Source organism: Sceloporus occidentalis, unplaced genomic scaffold (genome assembly GCF_023333645.1).
Source record: "Sceloporus occidentalis isolate IW3139 unplaced genomic scaffold, rSceOcc1.0.p SCAF_23, whole genome shotgun sequence".
Lineage (NCBI taxonomy): Eukaryota > Metazoa > Chordata > Lepidosauria > Squamata > Phrynosomatidae > Sceloporus > Sceloporus occidentalis.
In genome coordinates, this window is record NW_028317003.1 from 3,005,206 (window position 1) to 3,016,519 (window position 11,314).

Consider the following 11,314-nt stretch of genomic DNA (forward strand, 5'->3'; position numbering starts at 1 on the left):
CAAATATATAAAACCCATTTACTAGCCCCTGCTGCCCATATATATATATATAAATATTAGTCCCTGCTGCCGATAGCGGGTATAGATCAGCACACAAACCCAGATCAATTGAAATTTGGACCTGTAGTCCTGAAACGTAGCATCGCAGGTGTAGATCAACTGAATAAGACATATTAACCCTGTATTTGCAGGTACACATAAATAATGTATGGAAACATAGCATAGCAGATATGGATCTACAGGATAACACAAAAACCCAGCTTTGCAGGTAAAAATCAATTGGAATTCACATAAAAACACGGCATTAAAGGTATATTTAAAACCCCCTAAATTACAGGCATAGATCACAGGTTGCACCCCAAAGCCAGCCCTGGCGTCCACACTGCCCACATAGAACCTGGCCAGCACCCAGATTACACACATAAGATTTACAATCTTTGTCCCCAAATAGCCCAGCACAAGTCAACTTTGTCCCCAAACAGTCCGGCCAGTGCCATCTTGGTCCCCAAGGCTCAAACCTCCTGCTAGTGCCATCTTTGCCCTTCCACAATTATACATCTATGATACACAAACACTTTTACAGTCACTCAGTAATTCACACTTTAATTCAGACAACTCATCCACACATTAACTCATGCTCTCCCTCATTCAGACAATACATTCACATATTAACTCATGCTCTCTCTCATTCACTCAATGCATCCACACATTAATGCACACTCTTTACTTATATCTACCCCCTCTCCCTCCCCTATCACTTTCTACCCCCCTCTCACTCCCTTATCACTTTTTACCCCCTCTCCTTTCCTTATCACTTTTTACCCCCTCTCCCTCCCCCTACCCACTATATACCCTCCCCCCCTTACCCACTATATATCCTACCCACTATATACCCTCCCCCCCTTACCAACTATATATCCTCCCCACTATATACCTTCCCCCCTACCCACTATATACCTTCCCCCCTACCCACTATATACCTTCCCCCCTACCCACTATATACCTTCCCCCCTACCCACTATATATCCCCCCCTCTCTCACCTTGAAGTCCAGCGACGGGAGCACGATGCTGCTGTCTTCCTGCACCGCTCGCTGGTGCCCGCTGCTTCACTGCTGAGCGGCGTAATATGATGTCATATTTCGGCGCCCAGCAGTGAAGCAGCGGGCACCAGCGAGCGGCTTTTAAACGCTGTCTTCTTTTTTTTTGATGCGGGGGAGAACGAGGGGCGCCGAGCGGTTGCTCTCTCCTCCGCATCAGTGTTTAAAAGCCGCTCGCTGGTGCCGGCATTTCATGAAATGCCGGCACCGGGACGGGGGTAGAGGGCTCGTGGAGGAGGCGTGGAGGAGGCGCCCCTCTCTCTCCTCCGCATCAAAAAAAACAAACGGCATTTAAAAGCCGCTCACCGGCGCCCCCCTTGAGATGGCGCCCATGGCACGTGCCATGGCTGCCATACCCTATATACGCCTCTGAGCCGAATACATCTCCTTGAACGTGATAGACTTAGCTCCAGAACTAGCCCTGTGAACACTGCAGGGAGGGCTCTGTTGTACCCGTGTACATGTGCAGAATGTGATGTCATTGGGTTCATTGGAAACACTTTCCTGCCTTTAATTGGCTTTAAGCAGCCAATCAGTGGCAGGAATCTTCAGACCATGGAGAAAGCGAGCTGCAGCTTCTCCCTAAGGTTTTTTTATTTTTTTTAAAGCATGCATATTAAAGTACTTTAATATGCATTCTTCTTTAGCTGGTCTGTCAAGCACAGTAAGCTGTCCCTTTAAACCATTTGGTGCATAGTTAGCATGCAGTGGTCTGCGTGTCCATGTCACTTTTTCTGCTCCCTATGATTGCCATCTGTACTGCAACATTCAGTAAACGTCACCTGATTTATTTTGCAAGTGTCACTTCCCCCCTTTAAATTTATTGAAGTAATTGAGTAGGTACTCTATTCTATTGCCAAGAGCATTAACCCAATTGGTACTGAAATAGTTGAAAAGATATAAAAAAGCAAAACCCACATTGAATTAAGGTATTTATTACTAGTATTTTTATATACTGTATATATATATACATATATATATATTCAAAAATAGTGTGCTTTTTTATAATGTGATGGTTTCAGGCAGCTGCATATTAGTAATTTATATGTGTTCATGCACCAAGTTATCTTAGCCCAATCTTCTATACAAACAACTATTTTCAAGGATACCCCCTTTAAGAAAAGCAACAGAAGCAAAACATATACTAAAATAAAAATGCCTGTTTTGTTCTAAGGAGCCTATATATTAATGTAAAAAGAGGATCTATTATATAATACAGGATGTTTCTACACGTTTGTTTGCTAGTTTCTATTACAGTATATAGTGTTGTGAGTTTACAGTACATGTATATAATTAACCTGCAATCATCAGAATGTGTAGTTTTTGGAATTGGAAGAAATTACTTTTAGATGTTAATTAGTAAAATAAATCACCATAAAACTTCAGATTCCTATCGTGTAACAACCTCATTATTCAGTAATAACCATGATCCATTAAAGTTTCTTTTTTTTTTTCATTCCAGAAAGCAGAATTTAGCGGTTTTCTCTGGGACACATCAGCTGGCATTGAGCTGAAGAATGCCACTTTACAAGAAAGCCTACAGACCAACGGTAACAGCAAGCACACATCTCCTCACCCGTTCCTCGCACATTTCAAGGTAATGCTTCACCAACAGCTGGATTTTATTATACAAAGCCTGACAGCTTTCCACTCTTCCTTCTAGAAAATTCCATAGTCCGATTGTGTGCAGTGATCATCCTAGCTCAATTAAAAATGTTTTTTTTGTGGACTCTCGGTTCCAAAAACCGGATGTTTTCTGAGACTTTTTCCATAGTCCACTTCTGTATGTAGAGAAATTTTCATCTTAGACTCGTTTACAAAGAACAGCGGAAAATAGTATTATTTTTTTTTGGACATCTATCAAGCTATGAGCATGATCTCAAAAAATCCAAACATCAAAAATGATAATAAAAACTGCGAAATAGATTGCTTACGAGAAAACTGGTTTTGATCATGGGAGGTGGGCACCAGCAGTTGACAACTAAGTACCCCTGCTATGCAATCACATAGATTTCCTAAAAGAAACACTGAAAATATATAAAAGGATTTAACAAATTACATGAGGGATGTTTATTTTAAAAGAGGAGAAAGATTAGAGCATGCGGTCATAGACTAAAAATAGAGGGTTAGAGGGTTCGATGTATAACTAATGTAAAGTTTAACTTTACTGGGACGCTGTAGATAAACAGCCTTGCTTCCGAGCAGGTTTGGTAGAGGCTAATACAGTGTGGGAATTTAAACATGCCCGGGATTATTATTATCTTTTATTTATTTAGCGCCAACAATTTACGCAGCGCTTAACACAATACATAAATTCAAGGGGTACGACAAGACGAGAATTGACAGACTAAGACAAACCGATACATTAGGTGGAGAGAGCCCTGCTCGCTAGCTTACAATCTTGAGGAACGGCTTATGGTTATCCTAAATCAATACCAAGATTATCTTTATTTCAGGAAAAACGGGACATACGAGATTGGCCGAATGGTTCTTATCTGCCCTCAAATTCTATGTTTATAGGAATTACAGCCATTCAGATTTGTCTGCTTCTAGGTGGTGTTAATTATTGCTAATTTTCTAGGGATATTGGGCGTCATGTACAATCTGTGGTTGTGAGTTCCAACGAAGTTAAGCTGAACACAGCAGATAGAATAGACATAGCACCGAACCTAGAAATCTGCAGCAATATGTGTGAGGAACTACAACAAGGAAAATATATATTATATTATACTTATTTATTTATTTCTCCCTGTGTAGGTTGGAATAAATGAAGTGACTCTGGTGAATATTCACCTGTGCCCTAACCTTGGCGAAGCCGGAAAGAATCATAACGACAGCCACAAAACGTCAACCTTTGGCCAAGCACTGCAGGAGACTCTGAAAGGTATGTAAAGCTGCAGAGGCTTGGACGCTGAAACATGACCCAGCCTGCCACTTCCAGCCATTCCAAGAATGTTTCCCGGCAGCCAGTAGAATGTACATTCATCTAACTGCTTCTTCTCCATTAGCTCCATGTTGATATTGATATTTCCTTGACTATGGCCCAACACACAAGGTTTTATTGGTGGATAAGTGGTGTAAAACATTGTTTATTTTTATGGACTGCCTGAAACTATGCTTGCACAAGTGAGGCATTTGTGTCCCGTAAAACAATTATCTTCATGGCTACATTTTTCAAGGCCATATATATATTTATGTATAGGCAGTATTATAACCCAGTGATTTCCTAAATGCTCGGCATACTTCCTAACCTTTCAAAAACAAGTCAGTCAAGTGAGGAAATACACGTGAAACCCCTATTTATTTAGGACTGTTTTACACAATCATAATTGTCATCGTATGGAAGGTTGACATGCGGGAAGATGTATAGATGTGTACAATCCAATATAAAAATTAAGAAGAGTTAAAAAGAGATCAAAGTAGAAATGGAGTCTTTAATATGCAAATTAGCTGAAATATTGTTGGGTCACCTGTTGAGGTGTCATGTAGAATATACTGTGAGCTTTGGTTAATGTTCAACTCAACCAACAGCTCACTTGAACCAGTTGTGCTTTACTTTCCAATATATTTTAACTTGTCTCTGTGAATTCCATCTAGTTTCAAGTTGTTTTAATTTTCTTTGAAATTTGAGGCAACGCTCAGGAGTTTATTGAATAGCCCCAATCAAGTCTGTTAATAGACAATGGGCTATATTTATTTAACATGAACTGTAAGACAAAGTTCTGAATGCAGAACAAATACCTTGGAAAGTAGCAGAATTGTTCTGCTCCACATTTAGCACTTGGGATTATACTTTATAAATATGGCTAATTGTATCTAATCTTTGGAAACACAAATTCTATGTTGCTAGAAATAATATGGCTTACGGAAAATCTGCATTTCACCAGGAGAAAGTTTTGTGAAAAAGCCATTCATGCTGTTCCGTATGAATGACATATTTGACATGTTCTACATTTGTCTTGACCTGACCTTTGTTGTACACGGATTTAGACACGTCTTGTATGCCACCAATTATATTGGAACAGGCATGATGATTTCCATACAAACATGTGGCTCAGCAACATTATCTCATCACCTGCTAAAGCAGACACAGTTAAACTTAGTTATAAACTGGACACTAAAATGAAAATAGCATGTCAAATTCTATTGACATAGACGACAGCCGAAGACATCTGTAGAATCGGTAACCTCAGGCATTCATGCTTCTGCAGACTACAACTACTAGCATGTACTTCCAATCTACATAAACAGAAAGATCTATAGATATATTTAATTGTGTAGAGCATTTTAAATTTTACTGACGTGATCATTTAGTGTTTAATGTATTTTACCCATAAGCCCTATAGTGACTATAAAAGTGGAAATGTTATCTTACTTGTGCGTACTACACGGTTATTGTCTCAAACATGGCTGGTTAAGTGAATTAGTCTTCCTGAAATATCGCACTTTACCCAAGTAAACATTAACAGTAATAGGTGGCTACAAGAGAAGTGTTTTGTGGACAGTGTGGCGCTGTCTCATGAGAATCTAACCAGATGTGAAGGTTTGTGTCCGCTGCTGACCCAGTACAAGATGCATCTCTGACTACTTCTTCACATGGACTGTAGAATATGTACATTTTATCTGGAGTCTTTAGTTGAAGTTGATATTGTTTATTTGTCAAACATAGAAAAAATTGTTATGCTACATAACGTTCAGGGGCTGTTGTGACCCCAGAGCTTACTTCTTCATATAGAATGCTCTCAATCTCCGAGGTCCTGAAAGCCTATGTGATGTTGCATTTTTTTTCTGTGTTGGTATCAATTACAACTAAAGACTCTATTTTCTATTGCGGTAATAAGATTATATAAATTTTCTTAATTTTTATTATAAATCATAGGTATAGCAATTCACTATTCTTAATTTCACAAATGTAATCATGTAATTAGACTATTTTCTGTACATAATTTGAATCACATATATATACCGTATTTGCTCGATTATAAGACGACCCTGATTATAAGACGACCCCCCAAAATCTGAATATTAACTTAGGAAAAAAGAAAAAGCCTGAATATAAGACGACCCTAAAGGAAAAAAGTTTTACCAGTAAATGTTAATTCATGTAAACTATTTTTTTTAATAAAAGCTATGATTGAGAAAAATATTTTTTTTGTTTTTATTTCTTGTATTTTCCAGCCTGTCCCCCAGTTACGCACATCTGCCCCCAGGCTTGCCACACCAATATGGCACTGTGGCCCATGATATGCCTTTTAACCCTCTATATGCCACTGTGCCCCATGGTATGCCTTTTGACCCCCTATATGCCACTCTGCCTCCAGAAATGCCTTATACCCCTATATCCCATTCTGGCATTTAGGGGGTTAAAAGGCATATTATGGGGCAGAGTGGCATATAGGGAGGTATAAGGCATTTCAGGAGGCAGAGTGGCATTAAGGGAGTTAAAAGGCATTGTATAGAGCACTCTGCCTCCAGAAATGCCTTATACCCCTATATGCCACTCTGGCATTTAGGGGGTTAAAAGGCATATTATGGGGCAGAGTGGCATATAGGGAGGTATAAGGCATTTCAGGAGGCAGAGTGCTCTATTAAATGCCCCCTTAACGCCACTCCAGAAATGCCCTATGCCCCCATTTAACTAACACACACACACACACTCTCTCCCCCCCCTCCCCTCCCCTCTCCTCTCTCCTCTCCTCTCTCCTCTCTCCCCTCTCTCCCCTCTCAGCCCTCTCTTACCGGTGCTTCCAGCCGGGGCAGCGGGTTGACGTCGCCTTCTGCTGCAGCCGGAAGGAGGTGTATACTTTCCCCGGCTGTCAGAGATCAGAGATCTCTGACAGTCGGGGAAGGTCTACGCGACGGACGCAGACAACCCCCGCTGCTAGCCACACCTCCTTCCGGCTGCAGCGGACGTTGTCTACGCGGATCGCGTAGACGTCAACCCGCTGCCCCGGCAATACAGCAGGAAGCACCGGTAAGTGTGTATGATGGGGGGGGGGGGTGAGACAGGAGGATCCAGGTCCCCTGCAGCGGTGCGGGGGATCTGGATCTTAGTCTCCTAATCAGACTCTATTTGAGGTCTGATTAGAAGACGACCCCGATTAGAAGACGAGGGGTATTTTTCAGAGCATTTGCTCTGAAAAAAACCTCGTCTTATAATCGAGCAAATACGGTATATATATATGTATATTCAAATAACTAAATATATACTACCTTTCTACCTTTTTTTAAAAAGATTTTTTTAAAGGCATGATTTAATTAGACTATATACAAGATTATATGCAGAATTTACTTTAGAATATTTTTTACTGAATATACTCTAGACTCTAGAATCTTGAAACTTATTTTTTATCTCAAAGAAAGCAAAGGGAAATAAAGTTAAAACTAGGGCTGCAACTAACGATTATTTTCATAATCGATTAGTTGGCCGATTATTTTTTCGATTAATCGATTAATCGGGTAAAAAAAAAATAATAATAATAATTAAAGCTATATTTTAACAAGAACTCAAAAAATACCAAAAAAAGCTTTACTAGTAAATATTCATGTAAACTATTTTTGCCCAGTTATGCACATCTCACCCCCAGCTTGCCTCTCTGTCCCAGAAATGCATATCAGGAGGGGTATAAGGCATATCAGGGGACAGAGTGGCATATAGGAGGTATAAGGGGATACCTCCTATATGCCACTCTGTCCCCTGATATGCATTATACCCCTCCTGATATGCCTTATAGCCCCCTATATGCCACTGATATGCCACTTTGTCCCCTAATATGCCACTGTGCCCCCTGATATGCATTATACCCCTCATGATATGCCTTATAGCCCCCTATATGCCACTGATATGCCACTTTGTCCCCTGATATGCCTTATAGCCCCATATATATGCCACAGTGCCCCGATATGCCACTGTGCCCTCCTGATATGCCTTATAGCCCCCTATATGCCTTTACCCTTGATATGCCACCATGTCCGATATGCCTTTTACCCCTATATGCCACTGAGATGCCACTGTGCCCCCTGATATGCCTTATAGCGCCTTCATGCCACTGTGCCCCCTGATACGCCTTATAGCCCCTTTATGCCACTGTCCCCCCTGATACACCTTATAGCCCCTTTATGCCACTGTCCCCCCTGATATGCCTTATAGCCCCTTTATGCCCCCCCGATATAAGAAAAACTGACATCACTAAAATTGTTTTTTTATATTTATATTTATTAAATATAGACAAAAAAAATACACAATACAATATAAATATATATAAATATATGGACAATAAATCAAATATTCTAGACATAAAAAAACCCCACAAATGCACATAATTAATAGATCCCGTAAAAATTCTACCTGCCCCACCAGGGGTTAATATATCAACAGAAGAAACACAGGGCAAATGAGCATAAAAATAAAGATAATACTTACCCAGTGCTGCTTACTTGTCCTGTTTTTCTTCTGTTGATATATTAACCCCTGGTGGGGCAGGTGGAAGTGGCAGTACACAGTGCACATCGCGCACTAAAATCCAAATCCCCAGCAGGCGCTGCAGCGGGACCTGGATCCTCTCCGGCAGCCGGTAGGGGTCTGTGTGATGCGCGCAGACAGCCGCTTCTCCCCTCCGCTTCCGTTGGGGCTTCCATGATGGAAGCCGCACCGGAAGGTCACGTGACGCCGGGTTCAGTAATAGAAGCCCCGGCGGAAGTGGAGGGGAGAAGCGGAAGGGGAGAAGCGGAGGATGTCTGCGCGTTTTGCACAGACCCTCACCGGGTGGCAGAGAGGATCCAGGTCTCCTGCAGCTCTGCGGGGGGTCTGGATTCTAGAGTTATAATCCGATCTCTATTTGAGATCGGATTATAGAAGGACGGGAGTTTTTCAGAGCGTTTGCTCTGAAAAACATAATTTTATAAATCGATAAAAATCGATTCAACTAATCGATTATGAAAATCGTTGACAACGATTTTCATAATCGATTATTATCGATTTTATCGATTCGTTGTTGCAGCCCTAGTTAAAACCTTAATAAATTAATTTTAGTTTTTTTTTTTATTTTGTTAGGATTTTTCAAAAAAGCAAAACAGTATTGAACAAAAATATATTGTTTTTCCGTCAATTTTTAAAATCCCCCCCCTACACACGTACTTTACACAGTTAACTAAGAATCAAAGAGGTTTTAATTATGAAAATGCAAGGGTGTCATTTTCTTATATATAACAATATATACAACTTTAAAAACAAAGCTGTTATATAGCAGTTGTATGGAGTGATTGTAGAATGCATCACAGTCCCTTTAACTCACTTCTTTCCAGAACTCTCTAATTCTTTGATTGGTTGTTTCCTGTTTCAGGTGAAAAGGATTTAATCATCTTGGGAAGTTTTAGCCTTCCTCCAGACAGCAATGACTTTGATTGCCTGAGAAAAGAGAAATTGCACAACCTGTTACCTGCTAACACCTTCACGAACATCAGCACAAAGAATCCACAGGGGAATAAGTCCCTAGACAACATCTGGTTCAGCAAGAGCCTGAAGAAGGTGTTCACAGGTAAGAGATCATACCTCCCAACAATCAGATTTGTGGGCATTGTTCTGAGTAGCTGCTCCACTGTCCCACTTTTGCAGGCAGTGAGGAATATGGAAAGAAGAAAATGTGGTGAGGGTACCAGTGTCTTTGAGTGAGGAACATGGACCAGTTGGGGAGTTCCACTGATCCCTGGGAGGGGAAAAACAATGGAGGTCTGTGCTGATGCAGCTCCCACATAGCCTCTTTGTGACTCTAGCATAACTAGGTGGCTAACTGAGTAGGCAGGGTGAGTGGCCATGCCTACCACCCCACCTCTTGTCACACCTCCAGCATTGGACCTCTGAAATGCCAAGGGAGATATGAGTTAATTCCACTGCATCAATGGCACATGAGTGATACGCTTTAAAAAGGACCACTCTTGTGGAATTTCAAAATGCTTAAGAAGAACAGCACAATACTATATAACTGTATAAGCGGTTAACAATTTATTATGAAAATAGTGCCCAAAATGGTATGCTATCTTCAGCATGGTAGATCAGTGATGAGTTACAGGGTTGGTCAACTGGTTCTAGTTGGTATCTAGACCCCGGGCAGGTTTCACTGATAACACTCTTGTTGTTTTGATCACAATAAAGTAACCCAGATAAACATTTTTATAAAAACATGTTAGATAAGCACTTTCTGGTATATGCCTCCATTTGCTAACATTTGTATTTTTTATTGTAGGCTACTCTTTAGTTGTGAGAGAAGGCCTCACTAATCCATGGATCCCAGATAATTGGTCCTGGGGAGGGGTGGCTTCGGAGCATTGCCCCGTACTGGCGGAATTTTACATAGACAGAGACTGCAATAGGAAGGAAGTTATTCCCAAAGCCAATGGAGTCACAGTGGAACGCAATGATTCAAACACCAAGCACGAAAGATGAAAAAGTACAGAAGCAAAGAAAAGGAACAAGGGGTTTCCGCCTTTTGCTTCGACTGTGAACCCTAATCCAGAACTGCTACGCTTTCCATATCACAAATATTAACGTTTTGTTTTCAAGTACCCTCCCAATTCTCATGCTGTAAGTGGATGTTTTAGAATATCCTAATGTGATAGATCAGCTGCTATCTAGCATTCAGACTCAACTTTCAGTGGGCGCTTCATGTGCCAGACATGGACAATGAATAACGATATAGAAAACAAAAAGAAAGGAAAAATACTTTAAAATTTCTGTGAAACCATTTTTTTTCCTTTTATTTGTAAATGATTTCTTGTAAAGCGATGCAATAATGTAAGACTGTAAAAATGAGACCTTTAACACTGTCAGCGTTTTTTTCTCAATTAAATTAATGAAATTATGTGAAATTTGCAGGAATTATTTTGTATGGTTTATTGTTGATTTCTGTTCACTACCTTCATTTACATGAAACCTCCTTTCCAGCAAACAAAAAAGGATATGCTATAGGGGATCTTAACTTTTCTCTCCCCTGCTCACCTCACAATTGCAGAAGCAGGTGGGTGGACAGTAATGATATTGGGGGCTGATTGCATGACCTTCCACCCTGCCCTGGGCATCACGGTAGAGACCCCTTGGTACCAATTCATAGCATTTTCCATTGCCCCATGACACAAAAATCAATGCAATTTCTCATGGCTGTATAAGAAACCACTGATATATAGAATAAGAAACATTTCTAATAATGTTGACCCAGACCCT

The 11,314-nt window shown here is 40.5% G+C and overlaps 1 protein-coding gene across 1 annotated transcript in view; it reads left to right on the forward strand.

The window, feature by feature from the left end:
- LOC149300688 (endonuclease/exonuclease/phosphatase family domain-containing protein 1-like) overlaps positions 1-10,540 on the forward strand; it is a 59,791-nt gene extending 49,251 nt beyond the window's left edge. The window contains exons 4-7 of the mRNA XM_089484941.1: positions 2,561-2,695; positions 3,856-3,982; positions 9,441-9,635; positions 10,341-10,540. Of these exons, the coding sequence (XP_089341067.1) occupies positions 2,561-2,695; positions 3,856-3,982; positions 9,441-9,635; positions 10,341-10,540 (657 nt within the window). The remainder of the gene's footprint in view (positions 1-2,560; positions 2,696-3,855; positions 3,983-9,440; positions 9,636-10,340) is intronic.
- The last annotated feature ends 774 nt before the right edge of the window (positions 10,541-11,314 follow it).